The 22,868-nt window shown below is 35.3% G+C and overlaps 1 protein-coding gene across 1 annotated transcript in view; it reads left to right on the plus strand.

The window, feature by feature from the left end:
- The first annotated feature begins 2,450 nt into the window (after nucleotides 1–2,450).
- Nucleotides 2,451–22,868, plus strand: part of FSD1L (fibronectin type III and SPRY domain containing 1 like) — a 61,364-nt gene continuing 40,946 nt past the window's right edge. The window contains exons 1-4 of the mRNA XM_047096777.1: nucleotides 2,451–2,573; nucleotides 10,842–10,937; nucleotides 12,566–12,697; nucleotides 18,432–18,533. Of these exons, the coding sequence (XP_046952733.1) occupies nucleotides 2,451–2,573; nucleotides 10,842–10,937; nucleotides 12,566–12,697; nucleotides 18,432–18,533 (453 nt within the window). The remainder of the gene's footprint in view (nucleotides 2,574–10,841; nucleotides 10,938–12,565; nucleotides 12,698–18,431; nucleotides 18,534–22,868) is intronic.

Raw genomic sequence — 22,868 nt, forward strand, 5'->3', positions numbered from 1 at the left:
ATCCCTATAGTTTTTTTTTTTTTTTAAGAAGCTAATTAAATCTAGTGAAAACAGTTGACAGAAAGTATAGAACACAATTTATATAAAAACCTGGAACTTGGTCTTGCTCAGTGCCCCATATAAAATCATTATTTTTCTGTAGAGAGTGTGTGTGTGAATGTGTATAAAATCCCCTCTCTGCAGTTCTTTTTCTTTTTTGATGGAGGGTCTTAGCTTTCTAAAGTAGAGCTGTGAACAGGAAAGTATAAGTGAAGTTTTATACACCCTAGCCAAACAATCTCATTCATTTCCATGGAATGGATCAAAGTAATCTGGGATATATAAGGCATGAGGTACCCTCTTCAAAGGACCGTATTGACATACTCATGATCGCTATATTTAAAAAGATATATTCAGGGGCACCTGGTGGCTCAGTTGGTTGAGCATCCGACTTTGACTCAGGTCATGGTCTCACAGCTTGTGAGTTTTGAGCCCCGCGTGGGGCTCTGTGCTGACAGCTCAGAGCCTACTTTGGATTCTGTCTGTCTCTCTCTCTCTGTCTCTCTGCCTCTCCCCGGTTCATGCTCTGTCTTTTTCAAAAAAAATAAACATTAAAAAAATTAAGATATATTTATTTTTTATTGAACTTGACAGTTCTAAAAAATTGGAAATACTGTAGATCCTTGAACAACACAGGAGTTAGGGGTACCAACATGCCCCCACAACAGTTGAAAATATGCATATAACTTTTGATTCCCTCAAAACATAACTACTAATAGCCTGCTGTTGATAGAAATAGTAAACCGGAAGCCTTATGGATAACATAAGCAATTGTTTGGCACCTATTTTGTATATGTATCATATACTGTATTCTTACAATAAAGTAATCTAGAGAAAAGAAAATGATAAGAAAATTGTAAGAAAGGGAAAATATATTTACAGTACTGAGCTGTAAAAACTCTGTTTATAAGTGGACCTGTGCATTCCAACCCAGGCAGTTCAAGGGTCAATAGTGAAGCAGATTTTTTCTTTTTTCTTTTTTTTTAAAATTTCCATACAATGTTTCTTTGCAATGCCTGGCTGAATGTAAGCAGGATTATTCATGCAGTAAGCACATATTGAATGTTTACCGTGGTGATAGATAATCCACTCCAACCTAGGGTGGGCAACATTTTCAAGTTGGTAGATTTTGTCTCCATCTTTCTTGTATGTATTATATCCTCAGTTGGCACTCTTCCCAGCCACAACGTTCTAACAGAATCTGGTCTTAGTTATTGACATGTGTTGATTGGTAGCTAATTTTGTACTAATTTATAATAAAGTGTTGGCACAGCCAATCTGTGCACTTTTATAAATATAAGTAACACAAGCTTATTGTAGGAAAATAGGAAATATAGATAAATGAAAATCACCCATAATCCTGCCACCCAGACATAACCTCTTTTAACATTTGTATGTATTATGTTCCAGTTTTTTTTAAACATATATAGAACCTTAAAAAGACTATTGTATCATGATGTGGTAATACTGCTTTGTAGTTGCCTTTCACTTAATATATTATGAATCTTTTACCATGTTAATATCATTCTACAACACTTAACAATTCAGAATTCTGTTGTATGGCTGTATTATTTGATTTTTAATCAGTGCTCTTTGTTGTATATTTATGTTAGTCCCAACCTTCTAGTGTTATCAGTAACGCTGAAATGAACATCCTTGTAGCCAAGTCTCTGCTTATACCTTTAATTATTTATTTAGAATAAATTTTTTAGAAATGGAAAAAAAATTTTGTAGAAATAGAATTATTGAGTCAATGTGTGTATACTTTTAAAAATCTTTGATATGTATTGCCAAGTTGCTCTTTTTCAGAAGGGTTGTTAGTTTATACCACTACCAGCAGTACCCAGGTGTGCTCCTATCTTCATTCCCATTGCACCTCCCCTCAGTTAGGTGATGGAACCTCTGGTTTCCTTGGCTGAATATGAGCTTTGTAGACTTCATTGAATGGAACAGCCAATTCAGAGGTCACTGCACATGGATAAGGCTTCTTTAGCTTCTGACTCCACTATATTTCTTCAAATCCTTTGCAGGGGGGGTGCCTCTTCTGTCCTAGTCGGGCTTAGGGCAGAAAGACAGCATTCTCCACCAGGTCTTTTATTAGATTTTTTTCCCCTTTGGATTACCTCAGTTGCCTCTGTAAGCAGGTAGTGTTCCTAACTGTTTTGCTGTTAAGAGAGGACATGGCTTTCTATCAGTTAGCTATTTGTGATGATCGATTCCTGAATTTCTCAACAATATATAATCTCCCTTTTCACCTCTTCACATCACCTCTGAGCACAATACTCTTGTTTGTGTTGGCAGAGCTATGGTCAGCTGATAAGATTCTGATTGTCTAGCTACCAGCTGGATAGAACTTTCTGGATTTCAACTCTTATTACCTAATTCAAAGGAGAAGTCTATGGTGTGGCATGATGCAAGTGCCATCATTCTTGGTGGCATCAGGATATGTTCCAGAAATGCTGTATCCTGACTTCATTGATCCCTTTTCTCTGATTGCAGGAATGCTATACTTGTTTTGTACCGTCCCCGGCAGTGTAAGCAGCCTAGGGTAGTGTAAAAGTATAGGATCTGGAGGCAGCTTCTAGGTTTGAATTGTGACTACCACTTGATAGCTATGTGATCTAAGAAAATTTCTTAACTCCTTTAACCTTCCTTTTCTTCAACTATAAAATGCAAACACTGATACTTTTTGAAAATCTATTGTGATGATTAGAAAGATATGCCATGTTAACAGTTTAGCACAGGGCCTGACACATAGAAAGTGCTTAGTAAATACTACTGAAATGGCCATAATACTAGTTTGACCCTCTTAAATTGTAGATCGACTAGTGATATTTGCAGTGGTTCTAGGTTTGTGTATCTCAATGGTCTAGAAAACTAATGTAGAATTTGAATCAGAAATCTTCTCTTGGTGTGAGTAGATGCTGATAGAAAACTCTTACATCAAATTGTTCTCATGACTACTTGGTTATTGAGGTCCTCAGATTCAGACTAGCATATAAACCTGGGTATAATGATTTTCTGCCACTGGTTCTAAGAACAGGAAGTTTCTGAATCATAATTTCAGGAGCTTGTTACACTGAATAGTTTCCAAGCAAGTAGCCCAAGTTGGTAGTTTTTTTTTGGATGCAGCAAAATTAAGATTCAACATTTGAATTTGTCATCTTCACATATATTAAGCTAAAACCAGTGGAACCTTGCCACTTCAAATGTTGAAAGTCATCATGTTCTCAGACTTACAAGATGATATGTCTGTGTGTAAGAATAGCTGTTTTTGTTGCCCTTATATGTGGCAGGGTGGGACATGTTACAAGCTTTTGATCGGCTTCAGTTTTTTTCAGTGTTGAAGTAAAATCGTAGTGTGTTTGGTGCCCTTAGGTATTCTTTTCATGTCCCTCTGATCTTTACTTTCAGGCAGTACAGTGTGATAATTAAGAGTACCGACTCAAGAGTGAGACCGCCTTAATTTGAATCTGGGTTCTGCCACATATTAGCTCTGAGATCCCGGGCAAGCTATTACTTAACCTCTATACCTCAGCTTCTGAATTGGAAAATGGTGATAGTAATAGTGTCCTACTTCTTAGGATTCTTGAGAGGATTAAATGAATTAATATATGTAAAGAGCTTAAAATGGTGCTAGGCACTTAAGAGTATAGAAGTGTTATTTATTATTTTGCTCAGAGACTATTGATTGTGCTTTTGCTTCACATGATTTTTTTTTATTCTCACTAAAATATATTGTGCGTGTGTATATATATATATTTTTTCCATTGGAAGATTTATTTTATTTTTTTCAGTTTTCTTTTTTTTTTTCAATATATGAAATTTATTGTCAAATTGGTTTCCATACAACACCCAGTGCTCATCCCAAAAGGTGCCCTCCTCAATACCCATCACCCACCCACCCCTCCCTCCCACCCCCCATCAACCTTCAGTTTGTTCTCAGTTTTTAAGAGTCTCTTATGCTTTGGCTGTCTCCCACTCTAACCTCTTTTTTTTTTTTTTTTCCTTCCCCTCCCCCACGGGTTTCTGTTAAGTTTCTCAGGATCCACATAAGAAGCTTCACATGATTTATAGTGATGATAAGCATAACTTTAAGTTATGCTCCTTTGAAGAGGGTACCTCATGCCTTGTACATCCCAGAGTTTTGATTCATTCCATGGAAATGATTGCAGTTGTACTTGGCTGGGTTGTATAAAACCCCCTTTTTTGTTGTTGTTAGCATAGCACTTACCTTAGTCTATTTCCCTAATCAAGTAATTGACAGGCTTAATCCTGAGTTTTGGTATCTGGTAATTGTGGTTCTTGACCAAAGGATAATGGCTAAGATTGCCTGTGCGTACTTCCTTTGGAAACATACCTCCTATATATATATATACTTTTTTAACATTCTTTTTCTTAGGTTTATTTATGTATTTTGAGAGAGAGAACGAGCATGAATGGGGAAGGACAGAGAGAGAGAGAGAGAGAGAGAGAGAGAGAGAGAGGGAGACAGCGCAGAGCCCGATGTGGGGCTTGATCTCATGACTGTGGTATCTTCAGATCTATATCACCTAGAACTCTTAGTCATGGCCACCTGAAGTCTTGCAAAATGTAATTATTTTGGAAAGTAATGAGAGACTGGATAAGATCTGAGGTAAAATCTGAGACCCCTGTAGGCATCCTTTCAGATTGATAGAGTCCCACAGAGCAGATGAAAGATGTCTTTGCTCTCCATCATCAGGGTGTGATAATAAAAGAAATGAAGCAATATATATCACAATGAGCTCATTCTATACCTTTTTGAAACTTGTTTTAACATAGAGATCACGTGTATGTTTTAGAACAGTGTTTATAGGCAGAGGGACTGATAGGTGTGAGGGCTCCCAGGTGGGAAACAAGGCATGTTAGAGAAACTCATAGCAGGCTACCGCAGCTGGTATATAGCAAGGAAGAGGAAGTCTGGTGTGAGTTGAAGCAGGAGAGGTAGGCAGTGGGAAGATCGTGCAGGGTTTTACAGATGATGTAAGGTCATCTTAATAGGTCATATTAAAAGATTTTCAGTTTTATCCAAGGACCGGTGGGAAGCCATTGAAATCTGGGAAGAGTGATGCTATCATATTATTCTACCTACAGTATATAGAACTGATTACTGGGGAGAAAGAATGGATCAGAAGCCAGTTAAGTTTTGTAAAAGTATAAGTTGGGATATGATATTGACTTGTCCTAAGATAGTAGTGGTGATTACAGAACTATTTAGGAGGTAAAAATCCACATAACTTACTGACTACATGTAGAACACAAATGAGAGGAGAGGATGTTATATTGGCCTAGGTTTCTGATTTTGTAGCTAGTACCACCATTTGCAAAGATAGAACACTAGAGAGGGCTCAGGTTTGTGGGGGACTTTATGACATATTGAGTGTTTTTTTAATGTTTACTTTGAGAGAGAAGGGGCATGCGCGTGTGTGTGGGAGGGCCAGAGAAAGAATCCCAAACTGGCTCTGCGCTCAGCTCAGGAGCCTGTTGTGGGTCTCGATCTCACAACCTTGAGATCATGACCTGAGCTGAAATCAAGAGTCCGACGGATGCTTAACTGACCAAGCCACCCAAGCACCCCATATATTGAATCTTGAAGTGCTTGGGTGACAGCCAAGTAGGGATTCTGAGTAAGCAGTTGGATGAAAATAGTCTGGAGCTCAGAGGGGAGGTTCTGTATCTAATGGTGCTCTGTGCACAATTCATTGAAGTTTGGAGCTTTGTGCTTCCTCCTCAACTTCTTTATCAATTGCTGTGTCTCCATTATAAAAGCTATTGATTAATTGTGGAGGCCCTAGAGGGATAAAGTGGGGTAGAAAATTCAAAGCATTATGGTATCTTTTAATTCTTTTCTCTTTCTGTTTCTGAATACAAAACACATAGATACTCTGCCCTAGCATGTTGCCTGCCAAATTTAGAAAACACTTAAATTTTTTTTTACTGGATTTGGTACCTATTTAGCCAGCCTCCTATTGCATACCTCTTATATTAGGCACACACTAACCCTGTATATAACCCCTCTTCTCTGATGCCTGCTACCTAGAGAAAACTTTAGCCTCATGTCAAATACACAAGCTAGGGTTAAGTTTCAGAACTCAGTTCATGTAATCCTATTCCTTTCATTTTTGTAAGTGTTGGTATTTGTGGTAGTACTTATCTTAAATAGTTTGGTTGCTTGTCATTTGTTTTCCAGTTCTCCTGAGCTCCAAGTTCCTTAGTTCTGTCTTCATGCCATCTTCACCCTTAGTCTAGCCAGTCATTGTTATTGTGGTGACCAGAATGGTTGAAGCCCTGGTCCCCTTGATAATTCATTTTTCAGCCCTTCCTGATGAACTTCCACTATAGGAGAATACTAAATGTGAGTTCTTGATTATAGTCTTTTGCATTTGCTCATCCTTTCCACATTAAAGGAAAGGTAGCTTTAGAGCTTCTGGAGCCCTTTAGCAGCCTATCATTGAAGAACTTTCAGGTTACTGCTGTTTTTTTCTTCTAAGCTTAGGGTAGAGGCAGCCCTTTATCTGTATTAGATTATTACCGAGGTCACATTGGTTGCTTTGGGTTATCTTATTCATCTGGATGATTGCTTCTTCTGCAGCCATGTTTACTAATGCATTTGGTAGTGGTTAAAGTACAGGTCACCTTAAATGCTGAGGCTCCAAAGCCTTCTGCAGATGGCTTGTCTACTCTTATAGCATTTCGGTGGTGTATATTACAGCAAAGGCTCCAAAAGCTCTCCCTATCTAGAGATTGGAGTTGCACCCTGCCCCCAAGAATCTCAGACTTCAGTCTTTGCTACTTTGGCAGTAAGGTAAGATGTCTTTCTCCAGATGTAGGCCCTTTTTTAGGAGTTCTGTGATAGACTCTCATTCTGTACTAGAACTCCCAGTGAAGTGCAAAATGTGAGCCATAAAGCATTCTCTCTTCAAAGAATGAGATGATGTTTCCCTGAAATACTTTATCAGCCCTTTTTAAAAATAATTTTTTAATGTTTATTTTTGAGAGAGAGAGAGTACAAGCAGGGGGAGGGGAAGAGAGAAGGGGAGACACTGAATCTGAAGCAGGCTCCAGGCACAGAGACTGATGTGGGGCTCGAACTCATGAACCGTGAGATCATGACCTGAGCCAAAGCCCTACACTTAACCCACTGAGCCACCCAGGCGCCCCTATATCAGCCTTTAAAGACTCTCCCTTCCCAACCACTTTCTGGGAGAATATTTCTAAAGCCTTAGGTAATTAATATATAATACCACTAATTAATATAGAATAGCTTTAACACACAGATCATAGGATTTCTTTCCAGAAATATTGCTATTAACACTTCATGGGCCAATACAGATTTAGAAAGGTCATTTTTCATTTTCTGATATTAGCTGAATTTTTAATAAATTAAAAGGGAATAGTCTTTACCATTAGATTTTTTTTGGTCTTTACCATAAGATTAACTGGGTATTATCCTGGAGGTATGGAGCAGTACCATACACAAAAAACCCGGCATTATCCTGATGATTCTTTGAGTTTGTATAACTTACATGTCAGGTATCTTCAGGTGCAGCTTTGTTTTTGTCAGATGCCAATATTGCCATGGATGTTTTTCTCCAGCCAACACCAATGAACAGTTTAAGTATTACAGAAGAGAAGAGTGTATTACTCTTGTTATGGTATTAGAAGGATCCCCAAAAAAGAGCTGCTTATGCCCCATTTTTTTTTGAGAGTGGTAATAGTATAATATTACTTTTCCATTTCTAAAGGTAATATTTACATAAATAAAAACTGAGAAATAGTGAAATTCTGGTTACAGGTTGTAACATTTTAGCTTATATTCACGTACGGGTATTATATAATTCAAGAATTTGGCGTATGGTAACCATATATAGAAATTGTAGTATTCCAAGAAAAAAACTCAGAAAGCTTTTAAGTTTTTTTATTATTGATTGCAAATTAGGCAGATCTGCCCTATCCCCACTCTTAGAAATATATGGGCTATTTGGATGGGTTAGGCCTCTAAAGCTGTGTGGTCTAGTGTGGTAGCTTCTAGCTCCATATGGTTGTCGAGCACTGGAAATGTGACTAATTTGAATTGAGATGTGCTGTAACTATAAAGTACACATCGCATTTTGAAGATCTAGTACCGAAAAGGAAGGAAAAAAGGAATTTGGTAATTATTAAATTTTAATTACATGTTGAAATAATATTTTGGATCAGTTTGGTTAAGTAAAATATTAAAATTAATTTCACCTGTTTTACTTTTTTTGATGTGACTACTATTTGGCCCTCACTATATTTCTAGTGAATATTACAGTTGGTAAAGTCTGTATTCTTCCTTCTAACATCACTGTGACAACAGAGTCTATTAACTTTTAGTAGTTGGTTAACTCTTAAAAGTATAAAGGATTTAGCTTGAAAACTTAACAAAAATTAGAACATTTAGATGGCTTTGACTATATTCAGTAAGTAGCAGGGAGCTTTAGAAAGGTAAGGAGGCTTCTCATTAAAATCCTTGGAGCTTAGAGGTTACCTACCTGGGGCATTATGCTTCAGCTATCTCCCAAGAATTTTTCCTTCAAACTTCCCTAAATACAGACTTTACTACTATACTTAGACAAAAAATAAAAGTTGAAAAGCTGTTTTGTACTAGGGAGATTTCTTTTTTGGCTCTGAACTAGGTCTGACTTTATATATACCAGTGTTTCACAGTTTTTTTGTGTGAAATTTCCTTCAGTTTTTATTGAACTCACATATATCCTGGTGATGAAAATTTGTTGTTGGGTTGAATTCATTGATCCTCGCTCCTCCTTTTCATGGGATAAGATCTCTTCTGGAAGACTCTTAATCTTTACCTCGAAGTTCATGAGTATGCTTAGCAGAGGGCAGAGCTATAAACCTCAAACAGCGATACTCTACTATGGAAATTCTAGCAGTTTTATATGTCATTGAAGAGTCTTAGCAAACCAAAATTTTAAAAGAATATATAATTTATTGTGTGGCTATTTCATATGATGGGCAAATTTGTTAGACTGAGAGACGGTGTTCTAGAGTGGTAAACAGCGTGGACTTTGGAGACAGACTGAGCATAATATTTACCTTACTAACAGTTACTTCCATTTTGTCATCTGTACAGTATGGATTTAGCCCTGCCATTAGGGGTGATAAAAGGGGAGGCAGGTACAGTCCATTTACCAGAAAGAGACCAGTCTTAATTGAAGCTTACTCTACACAGTCCAGTGATTGTGCAGAACCATTTTTACTCTTCCATTGTGTTGTTTTTAAATATATATGGAACCTATCTGGGATGAATAACTGGAACCCTTAAGTCCTCTGCACTCCTTTTCTACATCTCTGTATTACCATTCTCACTCCTACACCTGTCCCCACCCCTCCTCCAAGTCCTGGCTTCATTCTGCCTCTCTGCTGATTGTCTTTGTATTCAAATCTTGGTGTATGTACCCATTTCTGGGAGGAACACCAACAGGATAAAAAGCTAACTCTTGGTGTTGATCTTCTTTCATAGCATAACTTCATTGTGTTATTATACTAAAATACCACCATCCGTGAGGATGGGAAGTAATAGTATAGGTAAGTGAATACAGCAGGGAGCCTTAGGCAGCCTCAGGGATGATTATAATACCTCCTTATTTCAGGGATTCTTGTGAGAATTAAGTGATAACTGTTGTGATTATTTTTAATTTTTCACTGTTATCATGCTTTATGAACATTTATATAAAATATCCCTTTATCAGTTTATTTCTTGAGCTCTTTATATATAGCCCTTTATCAATATCTGATTATATTTTGAGGAGAACCTTTATTACAAAGTTTCATAGGGCATTATTAAAATATTTACACTTGTAGGTGCTTACAGAAACAAGGCTTGTGCTTCTGGAAAGATTATGAAGTAAAAGTACTTGCATTTTATTTTTACTGAGAATACAAGTACCTTGTTTGGGTTTGCTGTTACTACCCATGAAGAGTTACTGAACACCTAGACCTGTGCTGTCCAGTGTGACAGTACTTGTCACATGCAGCTATAAAAAGTGAAAATAATTAAAGTTAAAAAAGATAAACTTAGTTCCTCAGTTCTGTCTACATTTCAAGAGCTCATTAGCTTCATATGGCTATTGAGTACTATATGGGACAGCACGTGTATAGGACATATTCATCATAGCATAAGATTTTATTGTACAGCCCTGATCTAGAGAGTATGAAAGATTAAATAACCAAATGTTTTATTTAAGTAGGAAGCATTATCAAAAAGTCTGAGGTATTTGTTACTAAAATTACTTATTTATTATGGTTTTATGACATCTATAAACACTGCAATGAATGTTGCAATTTTAGCTGCAAATTTATTATCGCTTTCATATTTCTAAAATATGTTTTTTATTTTTATAAATTAAATGTCAAATTTTACTGCCTCTTTGCTTTTATTCCTCATATCCTAATATTGTATTAAAAAGTTCCATTTGTTTTTGCAGCATTTAAGGATTTGGTTCTATTCCTTGGCCATGGCCCTACGACCTAAAATAATACCATTGATATTAAATAATATTGATCATTTTTAGTATGAAAGGTGTGGTAGTGATTAAGTTGTACACTAGAAATAAGAGGTTTTAAAACAGTTTAAATACATATCTCATCTTTTGTAATTACAGGCCTTTGGAAATTTAACAATTTGAAGTTTTACATTGCTCCTCTTATATATGGTTTGTTTAGAGAATTGTTATGATTTATAATTCTTTCATTAAAATATCATGTTATGTGTTTTTGTTTGTTTATCTTAATCGTAGGAAGCTCTACAAAGGATCATTTCAACTCTGGCAAATAAAAATGATGAAATTCAGAACTTTATTGATACACTAAATCAAACACTAAAAGGAGTTCAGGTATGACTGTTTAAAAAATGTTTTGTTATATGTCACAATGAATGATTGTTGGGCCAAATCAATATAAATAAATATACTCCATGAACTCTAGATTATAAACTAAAGCAGGGTTTTTAAATGGCATATAAATAAAAAAATGCTTTCCTTACTATTCCTACATTCTCCATGGAAAGGTCAAATAGTAAGGAAAAAAGGAAACTCTGGAATTGTAGCTGCTAAGGAATAGTATAGTGCTTACTTTTGACCCTTTCCATTATAGATTTGTCTTTTCTAATTCCAGTTAAGAGCAAATTATATTTCTTCAGAGTACTGGGATGCTAAACATTTCTTTTATGATAAATAGTAGAAGGAAAATGTAGATGGTAAAAGGTCTGCTTATAGAACTGGAAGAAAGTAAAACATAAAACTAAAAAGTAAAGTGCCTAATGAAAAAAATGAATACTTAAGGAAACAGTCCCAGGTTTGGGCAGATAATCCATACTGTACATACTCAAATGTTGATTACTGAGTGGTTAATGTGGGATTAGATTTAGGTCTTTTGCCTACCAGACTGCACATTTCTTTTCCACAACTTGTTCTTGTCACTGTAAATCAATTAGTAAAGTGATTAACACTACTTTTGATAAGACTCTAGTGAGATGATAACTTATTTTTATAAAAATTATAAGCAAAAGTTTGGTTTATGGTATTGCAGTGGATTGTTACATATTAGGTCTCTTAACTGGTGCCAATTCTCTTAATGGAATGATTCATCTAAGTTGAAAAATGCCTAAGATAATTTCTTCTGTCTCATAATTACTGCAAGTGTGGATATTGCTTATCTAGAGATTTCACAGATATTTTAAGTTATTGTTGAAATAGCGTCTTGCTTAATGAGAAGATGAGGAACTCTGGGAAGTTAATAGGCTTGAAATGCTTTATTGATTCTACCACTGGTAACTACTTGTGTGGCTTTGGGCAAATCACTTTTCTGTATTTTAATTCCTAAAATTTAGGAGTTTGACTACAAATTCTAGTCAGAAGATGACTTCTGAGGTTGCTTCAAGCCCTAAAATTCAATGTTTGATAAATCTCTTAAGATCCAATAAGGAATTGCTTGGTCTTTTAAGTTCTGTATATCTTAATGTAAATGCACTGTTGTAGACAACCTGAAAGATTTTAAGATTTACACAAAATTAGTCCCATCCCTGTATGCTCAAACTTCTCCTCAGGTACGGAATCAAAATCTCTGGAATATTTCATTAAAATGCTTCATTGATGATTCTGATGCACGACAAAGAACCACTGGCTTACGGTCTGCCTTGGAACCGGACAAAGGTCTGGACAAAGGTGGCAATCTTAAAACAAACTTTCACATTGTCCTGTGGAAACATTGCTTTAAAAGATGAAGAGGGTATAGGCTAGTTCATAAAAAGTTGCTTAACTCATAGCGTAACTGAGATAGTGCTCTCCACATTAGCAACCATCTTCTAGGATTTACCTGTTTTTAAAGCCTATGTCAAGTATTAGATTTTGTTGTTTATATGATGTTAGGCTGAGATGGTTTATAATGTGAGTCTATTCTCTGATAAGTATTTTCAAATGTTTGACAGCTCTTCAGTAAAATCATTGTTTTGTTTATTAAACAGGAAAATTCTTCTAACATACTTTCAGAGTTAGATGAAGAATTTGATAGTTTATATTCTATTTTGGATGAGGTGAAAGAAAGTATGATTAACAGTATCAAGCAGGAACAAGCTCGTAAATCACAAGAGTTACAGGTGAGATCATACAGCATATTTAAATATGAATAATTTAAGTCTATTTAGTACTTGATTTCTTGACAGCAAAAATCAGTGAATTTCTGTGAATAACTACTTTTATGTTAGAGCCCACTTCTCTGAATCCTCTGTCTCTCTCTCTCTGCCCCTCCCCTGCTCACTGTCTTTCTCTCAAAAACAAAAAATAAACATTAAAAAAAAGTCACTTAATTTTGAGAGAGAGAGAGCAAGTGGGGGAGGGGAAGAGAGAGAGGGAGACACAGAATCTGAAGCAGTCTCTGTGAGGTCAGCGCAGAGCCCTGATGTGGGGCTTGAACTCACAAACTGAGATCATGACCTGAGTGAAATTAAGAATCAGATGCTTAATCAACTGAGCCACCCAGGCAGGCGTCCCTCTTGTTTTTTCTTAATTGTGGTTAAAAACCTAAGATTTACCTTCTTGACTGCTTTTACTTATTTTTGAAAGAGAGAGAGAAAAAGAAGGAGGGTGAGTGGGGGAGGGGCAGAGAGAGAGAATCCCAAGTAGGCTTTGCTGTCAGAATGGAGCCCAATGCAGGACAAGATCCCATGAGCTGTGAGATCATGACCATGACCTGAAATCAAGAGTCAGATGTTTAACTGACTGAACCATCCAGGCGCACCTCTATTTTATTGTTATTATTATTACTATCATTATTATTTAAATTGAGATGTGACCTATAACATTTTATTAGTTTTATGTGTACAATATAATAATTTGCTATTTATACATATTGCAAAATGACCACCACAGTAAGTCTAGCTGACAGCCATCACCACACATAGTTACAGACTTTTTTTTTCTTGTGATAAGAACTTTTAAGATCTACTCTCTTAGCAGTGTTTAAATATACAGTACAGTAGGGGTATCTGGCTGGCTCAGTTGGTAGAACCTGCAGCTCTTGATCTTGGGGTCGTGAATTTGAGGCCTATGTTGCAAAATGTGCAATATGATATTATTAATTGTATTCACCGTGCTGTACATTACATTCCCAGGACTTATTTTATAACTGGAAATTTGTACCTTTTGACCACCATCACCTATTCATCCATATTTTAAATATTTTTTGGTAGTAGCCATCTTTATTTTTTTTTAATGTTTATTTTATTTTTTTTGAGAGAGACAGAGTGCAAGCAGGGGAGGGGTAGAGAAAGGGGGAAAACACAGACTCTGAAGCAAGATCCAGGCTGTGAGCTGTCAGAACAGAGCCTTTTGTGGGGCTTAAACTCATGAACTGCGAGATCATGACCTAAGCCGATGTTGGATAATTAGCCGTCTGAGTCACCCAGGCACTCCAGTAGTAACCATCTTAATGTATGTGAGATGATATCTCATCGTAGCTTTGATTTGCATCTCTAATGATTAATGATGTTGAGCATCTTTTCATATACTTGTTGCCCATTTGTATGTCTTCTTTGGAGAAATGTTTATTCAGGCCTCCTGCTCATTTTTTAATTGGGTTGTTTTTTGTTGTTGAATTGTAGGAGTTCTTTATATATTCTGGATATTAACCCTTTGTCAGATGTAGGATTTGTAATTATTTTCTACCATCCCGTAGGTTGTCTTTTCACTGTGTTATTTCCTTTATTATGGAGAAATTTTTAAATTTGGTATAGTCCCATTTGTCTCTTTTTGCTTTTGGTGTCATAGTCAAGAATTCATTGCAGACTCAGTGTCATGAAGCTTTTCCTCTGTGTTTTCTCTTATCAGTTTTATAATTTTGGGGCTTGTATTAATTAAGTTCTTTAATCCATTTCGAGTTAATTTTTGTATGTAGTGTTAGGTAAGGGTCTCAGTTCATTCTTTTGCATGTGAGTATCCAGTTTTTCCAGCACCATTTGTCTAAAAAGATTCTGTGGTTTTCTCATTGTGTGGTTTGACACTCTTATCAAAGATCATTTAACTGCGTATGTGTGGGATCCTTTCTGGGCTCTGTATGGGCTCTGGTCTATATGTCTGTCTCTATGCCAGTACCACACTGTCCTGATTACTGTAGCTTTGTAATAAATTTTAAAATCAGAAAGTGTGAGTGAGGTCTCCAGCTTGGTTCTTCTTTTTCAGGATTGTTTGGCACTTTGGAGTCCCTTGGGATTCCTTGTGAATTTTAACATGTTTTTTTTCTATTTCTGCAAAAAAGATGCCATGAAATTTTGATAGGGATTGAATTAAATTTGTAGATTGATTTGGGTGGTATAGACACTTTAATAATATTAAGTCTTCCAATTGAGATCATGGGATATCTTTCCATTTATTTGTATCAGCTTTAATTTCTTTCAGCAGTAGTTTTACAGCATTAAATGTATAGGTCTTTTGCCTCCTTAGTTAAGTTTACTTCAGAGTACAGTATTTCATTTTTGGGGTGCCTGGGTGGCTCGGTCAGTTAAGCATTTGACTCCCATTTCAACTCAGGTCATGGTCTCATGGTTCCTGAGATTCTCCCTTCCTCTCTCTGCCCTTCCCTTGCTCAACGCTGTCTCTCAAAATAAATAAATCAACTTAAAAAAGAAAAGAAACTGATTTGAAGTGCTTTGAGGGAGGAAAAGCTTAATTAATAAAGGTAAGAGGGGGTATTTCAGTTAAGAGGTTGGTCAGTTGTTAAGATCATCAAAGTTCAAAAGTTTGGAAGAGTCTTCGAATCGTCTTGAAGCCAAGTCAGTGCCGATTTGGAGGATAGATCTGTATCATTTATGTCATGGCATGTGGGTTTTGATTTTTAGAAGTGTTATTCTTTGGGGTGCCTGGGTGGCTCAGTCGGTTAAGTGTCCAAGTCTTGATTTTGGTTCTGGTCATGATCTCATGGTTTCATGAGTTTGAGCTCCACATCAGACTCTGTGCTGACAGTGCGGAGCCTGCTTGGGATTCTCTCTCCCTCTCTCCCTCTCTCCCTCTCTGCCCCTCCCCCACTTGCTCTTTTTTCTGTCTCTCTAAACATAAATAAATAAACTTTAAAAAAAAAAAAGAAGAGTTCTTTATTAACTCAAGATGTTTGAGATTTTCAGAATGGGGTAATTTCTATCCATTGTGGAGTTTGATTTAAAGTATGTCTTTAAGGGGCGCCTGGGTGGCTTGGTCGGTTGAGCTTCCGACTTTGGCTTAGGTCATGATCTCGCGGTCCGTGAGTTTGAGCCCCGCGTCGGGCTCTGTGCTGACAGCTCAGAGCCTGGAGCCTGCTTCCGATTCTGTGTCTCCCTCTGTCTCTGCCCCTCCCCTGTTCATGCTCTCTCTCTCTCTGTCTCAAAAATAAATAAACGTAAAAAAATAAATAAATAAATAAAGTATGTCTTTAAGACTTCCAAAAGAAGTGTGATATTTTAATTTCAGAACTTATTTTCTGACAGCCATATACAGAGTTGGATATATGTGTGTACACGTAAAATCTACAGTGCTGTTCTTAGAACGAGCTGCATTTATTGCTCTTGTAAACTATTAAGTTTCTGTTTCTAGTTGTTGACTAAATTGCCATTAATAGAAAATTGGGTTACATAAATTTATTTAAACTCTTTTTCTTACAGTCTCAGATGAACTTTGTTTACTTTGGATTTTGTGAATCTTAATTACATGATAATTTTTTTTTTTTTTTTTTTTTTTTTTTTTGCAACTGAGCTGATGATTCATGGAAGTCTTCCATTAAATTTACATTTGGGCTCTTTTTAAAAGGGATGATTTTACTCTGATTTTTTTGCCAAGTATCCTATCAGATTCATCACTGGCTGTTGAATAACGGAGAATTCAGAACATTGCAGAAAATAGAAGCAGAATTCCAAGTACTGTTTCAAAGTGGTCACTACAAGGATGTTAGACAATTTTTCCCTTCCTGTATCATCACTTGAGATCTTCATTTTTTCCAGAGATTCAATTGTTTTCTTTTTTCTTTTTTTTTAATTTTACACTTGATTATCCTTTGTAACTCTTAATACTTGCTGTTCCTCAATGCCACAAAAATTTTGGCAATTTTTTTTTCATAGGAATAGTGATCTAGGGGAGATCAAGAGATATTGAGGGGACAATACGCTATAAATAAGACTGAGTTGTTGAAATATAAGCTTAGTGGACAGAAGTTCATTCTTGAGGATGTTTTTGTATTATGATTCAAAGGAAAAGTTATGGTGATATCAGCCTAATGGTAATTCAAATATTAAAGGTTTATTGGGATAGTTTAAAAAACAAACATTAAAAAGAATCACAACTTGGCTACTGATGCCATTTCCTTCTTTAGTTGGAGACAGTAGAGTATCTCTGTTTTTCCTTTGGGTTCACAAACTCGATAGTATGTTGTTTTCATTAAGATTTTATTAATTCCTCTAAATAACTGACAAGTTATTATTGCTCTTTAAATTGAATTCCTTTGTACTCTTTTTAACTTCCCTCTTGACTTGAAAGCAAATTTATAGCATTTTCTTAGAATAAGATATTTTATCTTAAACTTTGACCTCAGATTTGATTCTTTTAATGGTTCCTTGAGATATATTCCTTATTCTTTTTGTTATTTCTTACTTTAAAGCTATATTAACTTAGTTTGCCCTAGTGATCCTGTGTAGACCATTTATAGCTACCATTTTGTCCTGTGATTTTGCTTTCATAAAGCTCTCCAACAATTGACATATTTCAAATGGTGGTTTGTTAATTATTCTTTGGAACTCATAAGAGTTTTACTCCTAGAAGGAGTAGTATTTTTAGTAGATTGTGGTTGGGTTCTTAGAATAATACATGAAAACCTATTTTAACCCAAAATATGGTAAAACTATTCTACTTTTCCAAAGTTAAAATATAACACATCCAGAAACTAAGAAAATTAGCCATAGTTTATCTTTAGTGCTGATCTTAAGGGAAACCTAAGTAGATTTGAATATGGAATAGATAGTAATAGATATTAATATTCTGAAGAAAAATCTTGAGTACGTTAAAAACTTAGAAATATATCTGTTTCTTTGTTTAAAGGTATCACTAACAATAGTTTTTCATGACTGGGCTTAGTTTTAGACCACAAATGATAGAATGGAAGAGAACTAAGAAAGACTGGTACTTGAAATTAATACATCACCATAACAGAGCACATCACTGTAACAGTTACCATCTTTTGTTCCTCTTTATTCTTTTTGAAATCTTGGCAATTCCATTTGTGATTCCTGTGTTACCCAATTTTGGAAACTATAAATTATCATTTATGGTAGTATGTATTATTTGAGTAATGTGATAAATGGAATATTAAAATTATGCTCAACTGAATGTACCTTTAACTTAATTAATAAACTTTAGTTTAAATTGTTAAATATTATCAAGAAATTTAGTCTTCATTTATAGAGGATGCTGTCTGCAGATGAATTATTTTGATATTTTAATTTAAATTGTTGATAGTTAACTAAATTGTTGATAGTTTTCTGATTACCTTGATTGAGAAGAATCTTTAAGTGAATTTGACCCCAACTTTTTATAACTGCTTTATTTTCTCTTGTGTTTTTAAATGATGGGTATATCTATATCTGTATGCAGTTAAGCTATTTTGAATAAATTATGGAAAGATGTTAAGTACAATGTATTAAAATAATTACAATTTCTTACATATATGACTAGTGATTATGTTGCTTTAACACCTCTCTAAAATATTTTTGTTCAATTTTTGCTATTCAAATTGTAAGTTCATTATAACAATATACAGTTAAGATCCTCATGGAAATAGGAAATTTGTTTTAAAGATTTATTTTTATTATTTTTTAGAGTCAGCTCAGTCAATGTAATAATGCCTTGGAGAACTCAGAAGAACTACTAGAATTTGCAACACGGTCATTAGATCTAAAGGAACCTGAAGAATTTTCAAAGGTACCAAAAAGCCAGCCAAAAAACTAAACCACTTAAATAGGAAAGTTTTGTTTAAAAAAAAAATGGTGCTTTCCCTTTCAATTTTGGATTTATTCAGCTATTTCTAATTCTAAAAAAGTCTTTATGGAGGGCGCCTGGGTGGCTCAATCAGTTGAATATCCAGCTCTTGATTTCAGCTCAGGTAATGATCCCAGGGTCATGGGACTGATCCCCACGTTGGGCTCTGTGCTGATTGTGGAGCCTGCTTGGGATTCTCTCTCTCCCTCTGCCCCTCTCTTCCGCTCACATGTTCTCTCTTGCTCAAAAGTTAAAAATAAATAAATAAGTAAATAAATAGGCTTGGAATTTCTTAAGTAAATTGCTGTATATTTATGTATTCCAAAGCAGACACTCAGATGTGTCTTTGGAGTCAAGAACAAATTACTTAATTTCTCTTTAATGCTCTATTCAGATGAATCAAGTTATTTTCTTTTTCTTTTTAAAAAAATTTTTTTTAATGTTTTTATCTTTGAAGGAGAGAGACAGAGCATGAGCGGGGGAGGAGCAGAGAGAGAGGGAGACACAGAATTTGAAGCAGGCTCCAGGATCTAAGCTGTCAGCACAGAGCCCTATGTGGGGCTCGAACTCATGAACTGTGAGATCATTACCTGAGCTGAAGTCGGATGCTTAACCGACTGAGCCACCCAGGCGCCCCTATTTTCTTTTTCAGTTACATCCCTACTGGTTATTTATTTTAAGGGTACTTGTGTTTTTTACCTTTGTTATAAGTATTTTTTGACTTAGGAAAGAAGATTAATATTGCTATTAACATTGTTCAAAATCTAGTTTTGTATTCCTTCTATGAGCTGATTGGGAAAACATCACTTGATGCAGATGAGCACTGTAACCTAGTGAAATTTGTTATTAAATCTGTTATTATGTCCCACTGTTTAGTGTAATTGATTGAATGTTTTGTTAAAATATGATGATGTAGGTTCTTTTTTTTAAGTTTATTTATTTATTTAGAGAGAGAGCATGCACACAAGAGCAAGGGAGGGGCAGAGAGAGATGGAGAGAGAGAATCCCAAGCAGGCTCTGCACTGTCAGTGTGGAGCTTGATGTGGGGCTCGAACTCACGAACCTGTGAAATCATGGCCTGAGCTGAAATCAAGAGTAGGATGCTTAACCGACTGAGCCAGCCAGGTGCCCCCAAAATGTAGGATCTTACTTGAAGGGTATGTTTGGTATGAAATATAAGCAGTAGAATAATAAGACTGTTAATGTTTTAACCTAGATCCTGGTATTTAGGAGATTCTGATTTCTAGATTATAATTTTTATTTTAAGTTGGGTCATTTTTAAATGATTACCAAGTTATCAAATCAAATACACTGTATTTGATGTAGAATAAGGATGTAGAATATATTAAAAAAAGGTGTGAGAAAAGTGGGAACTTGAGCTATATAATTAGTAAAATATATACTATGTAGGAATTTTATCAAGATAAGATATTTGAATTTGATATTTTCTTGGTCTTTGTGGAGTATGTAGTGAAAACTGCATTAGCACGGTTTTATAATCCATTTTTGTCCATCTAATATTTTAATTTCATGATTTTTCTCTGAACTTGAAGGTAGAAAAAACTTCCTTGAGAAGATAACATTTTAGTGGTTTACATCCCTTGCATTTTGAAAATGAATTTTAAAAATGGATTACTTCTAATAAAATGAATACAAACATTCTTTTGCTGTAAATCTGTGAATTACTTAATTCTTGAATTTGGAGGTAGATTGTAAGTAGGTTCATCTTTGCATTTGGTAGGACTTGCTATATAAAGGAATTATGAGGGAAATGTATCATACTTTAAAGTACTTTAAAAATATATATACATCACCTTTGCAGAGGATGTTTATGGGATAACCTCAAATATCTGGAACATAGCCAAAAAATTTACGGAAAGCAAAAAGTATCTGAGTTATCAAAGTTAGTGTCATAGAGTTCATGGGCAGGAAATAATATTCTTTTTTCATGATAGTTTCTTAGAATCTGGTGACTATTATATACATGGTGCTAGTAAATTTTTAGTTTTTTCTTCAGTTTCCTAGTTGTTAACAGAGTCCCCTTCTAGTGGAGTGAGGTAGTTATAAATGACAAGCATAATCATAGCAGCAAGAACTAACAGCCTGAGAGTGAGGAAGAAGATAGGAAAACAGTAAAATATAGACAAAAGTACTCAAAAACAACTTGAACCCAGTTGCATTTAAGTAGGGACGGACGCTTGGGAAAACTGTGATCAAGTTTGTTTCTTCCAAGTTTCTCTTTCCACTATTTTCTGAGTCCTTTCCCCTTGCTCTCAAAGGCTGCTGTTTCCTCCTTTTTTCCTTTGTAATAACTTTGTTAAAACTTATTCCCAGATGATTGTAAATTGGGAAGGTTCTGATAAATCCAATTGTGGTTTAAACATATTTTTTTAATGTTCCATGTTGCTTCTTATTTTATTATTTTGGTTTTTCAGCATTGTGCAGTATTGCTTAATTGCTTAACCCAATTGGAAATGTGATGAAATAAATTATTTGTCATTGTTTTGTACCTAAAAATCTGAGTTTATTGTTCAAGAAAACTGCTTAACTGAGAGTTGTTTGTGATTATTTTCTTAGTACATCCAAATAGTATCCAAATAATAGTTTGATTCCAAGTCACAAACCAAGTTCACTTTTCTAATCAGCTGCGTGGACTACAGATAAGCTTGCCTCAAACACCTAATTGCTGACAGAATAGGGAAGATGACTTAAAAGATTAATTATTGGGCTAGCACTATATTGTTAGATATTTGGGAAAATAAATTCTTTTAAGGTATACTGTTTATGAATATCCCATATTAAAGTGATTAAATCAGATTAATTTGAATAGCTTGTGGGCACAAAAAATCATAGGCTGAAATCCAGCCCCTGAGTCTTTTTAGACTTCATTATTTTCAAAAAGAGCACTTTAAGTACTAACATTTAAATGATCATGTTGCAGTACCTCAGCAGTACCTGAATATGAAGCTATGCTATTTACCAGCATTAGAAAATCTGAAAATGAATGAGTAAAAATGGCACAAATGGAAAAGGATATTGGAACATACTTTCATTAATTTTTTAAAATTTGGCATTACAAATTTGTTTTATTTTCATTAACTGTTTTTAATTGTTAGAGGTTTGCTTGATATGAATATATGAAGAAGGCTCACAAGCAAATGAAATTTGGATCATTTCCTTTATTTCTGGATGGACAAGTAGCCAAAACCCCACCAAACCTGGCTTCTCTGCTAATAGCTGGTCTGCAGAGCATTGCTTGGATCCTTTGGCAAAATTAATATTTCTGTTCCCCCATCCCTAAATTTGGAACTTGAATTCTACTTATGAAAAGAGCCGAGTCTGTGGGGCAGTTTCCAAGTCACTAACCATCCAGTTCATTATCTTGCCACACATAACCCAATTTGTTAGACTAGAAGGGAGGGAATGGGTACCTGTACATGGAACCTTCAGTGGAATAAAAAGTACAGGGTGGGGTGAAAGGGGAACAGTGTCTTCTGCATTTGATCTTAGACGAAAAGGGAGAATGGATTTTGTGTATTTCCCACTTCAGACTCATAGTAACTCACCATTGGCATATTGTTCAGTCGGTGTCAGCCTTGACCACTGGGTAGAACAAATAAGGAGAAGGGTAGAAGCTGAGTGTGTTTTCAAGGGAACAGGAGTATTAGCAGAAGTGCTTTCTGTGGGTTGAAGTCAGGAATGCTGAGAGAGGAAAGAATCTTTACCAAAAGCGTGAATATTTCAGTTATGAAGGCAATTTAAAAACAAATATAAATATTTGTTAAGAATGGCCAAACTGTGGGTGCCTGGATGGCTCAGTCAGTCAAGCATCTGACTCTTGATCTCAGCTCAGGTGTTGGTCTCAGGGGTTGTGAGTTCAAGCCCTACATTGGGCTTCACACTGGGTGTGAAGCCTACTTTAAAAAATTTTTCAATAGAATAGCCCAAACTGTAATTTTTCACCTTATTTCATTTCTGGGCATTTATGTCTTATGTGCTTAGTCATAGAACAGATGTATGCAGTACTGTATTCAAAATTTATTTCAAGTTATTTACTGTAGCTTTGTGAAAAAGGCTTAAATGATAATATTTTAGTTCTTTTTATAAACAGATAAGGATATGTATCGAAAATATAAAACTTTTAATATATGGTTTCAACTGGTGTGCAGTATTGTTTTTTTTTTTTTTTAAAGCTAGTATTTTTGCTTAGAGGAAAATAGCATCTCTTTTCATTTTCTCTTTCATTCTTTGGAGCCATCTCTTTTTCATTTTCTTGGA

This window comes from Lynx rufus, unplaced genomic scaffold (genome assembly GCF_022079265.1).
Source record: "Lynx rufus isolate CCGP_SWC_20201006 ecotype Redwood Valley unplaced genomic scaffold, mLynRuf1.p SCAF_10, whole genome shotgun sequence".
In the NCBI taxonomy this organism is placed as follows: Eukaryota; Metazoa; Chordata; class Mammalia; order Carnivora; family Felidae; genus Lynx; species Lynx rufus.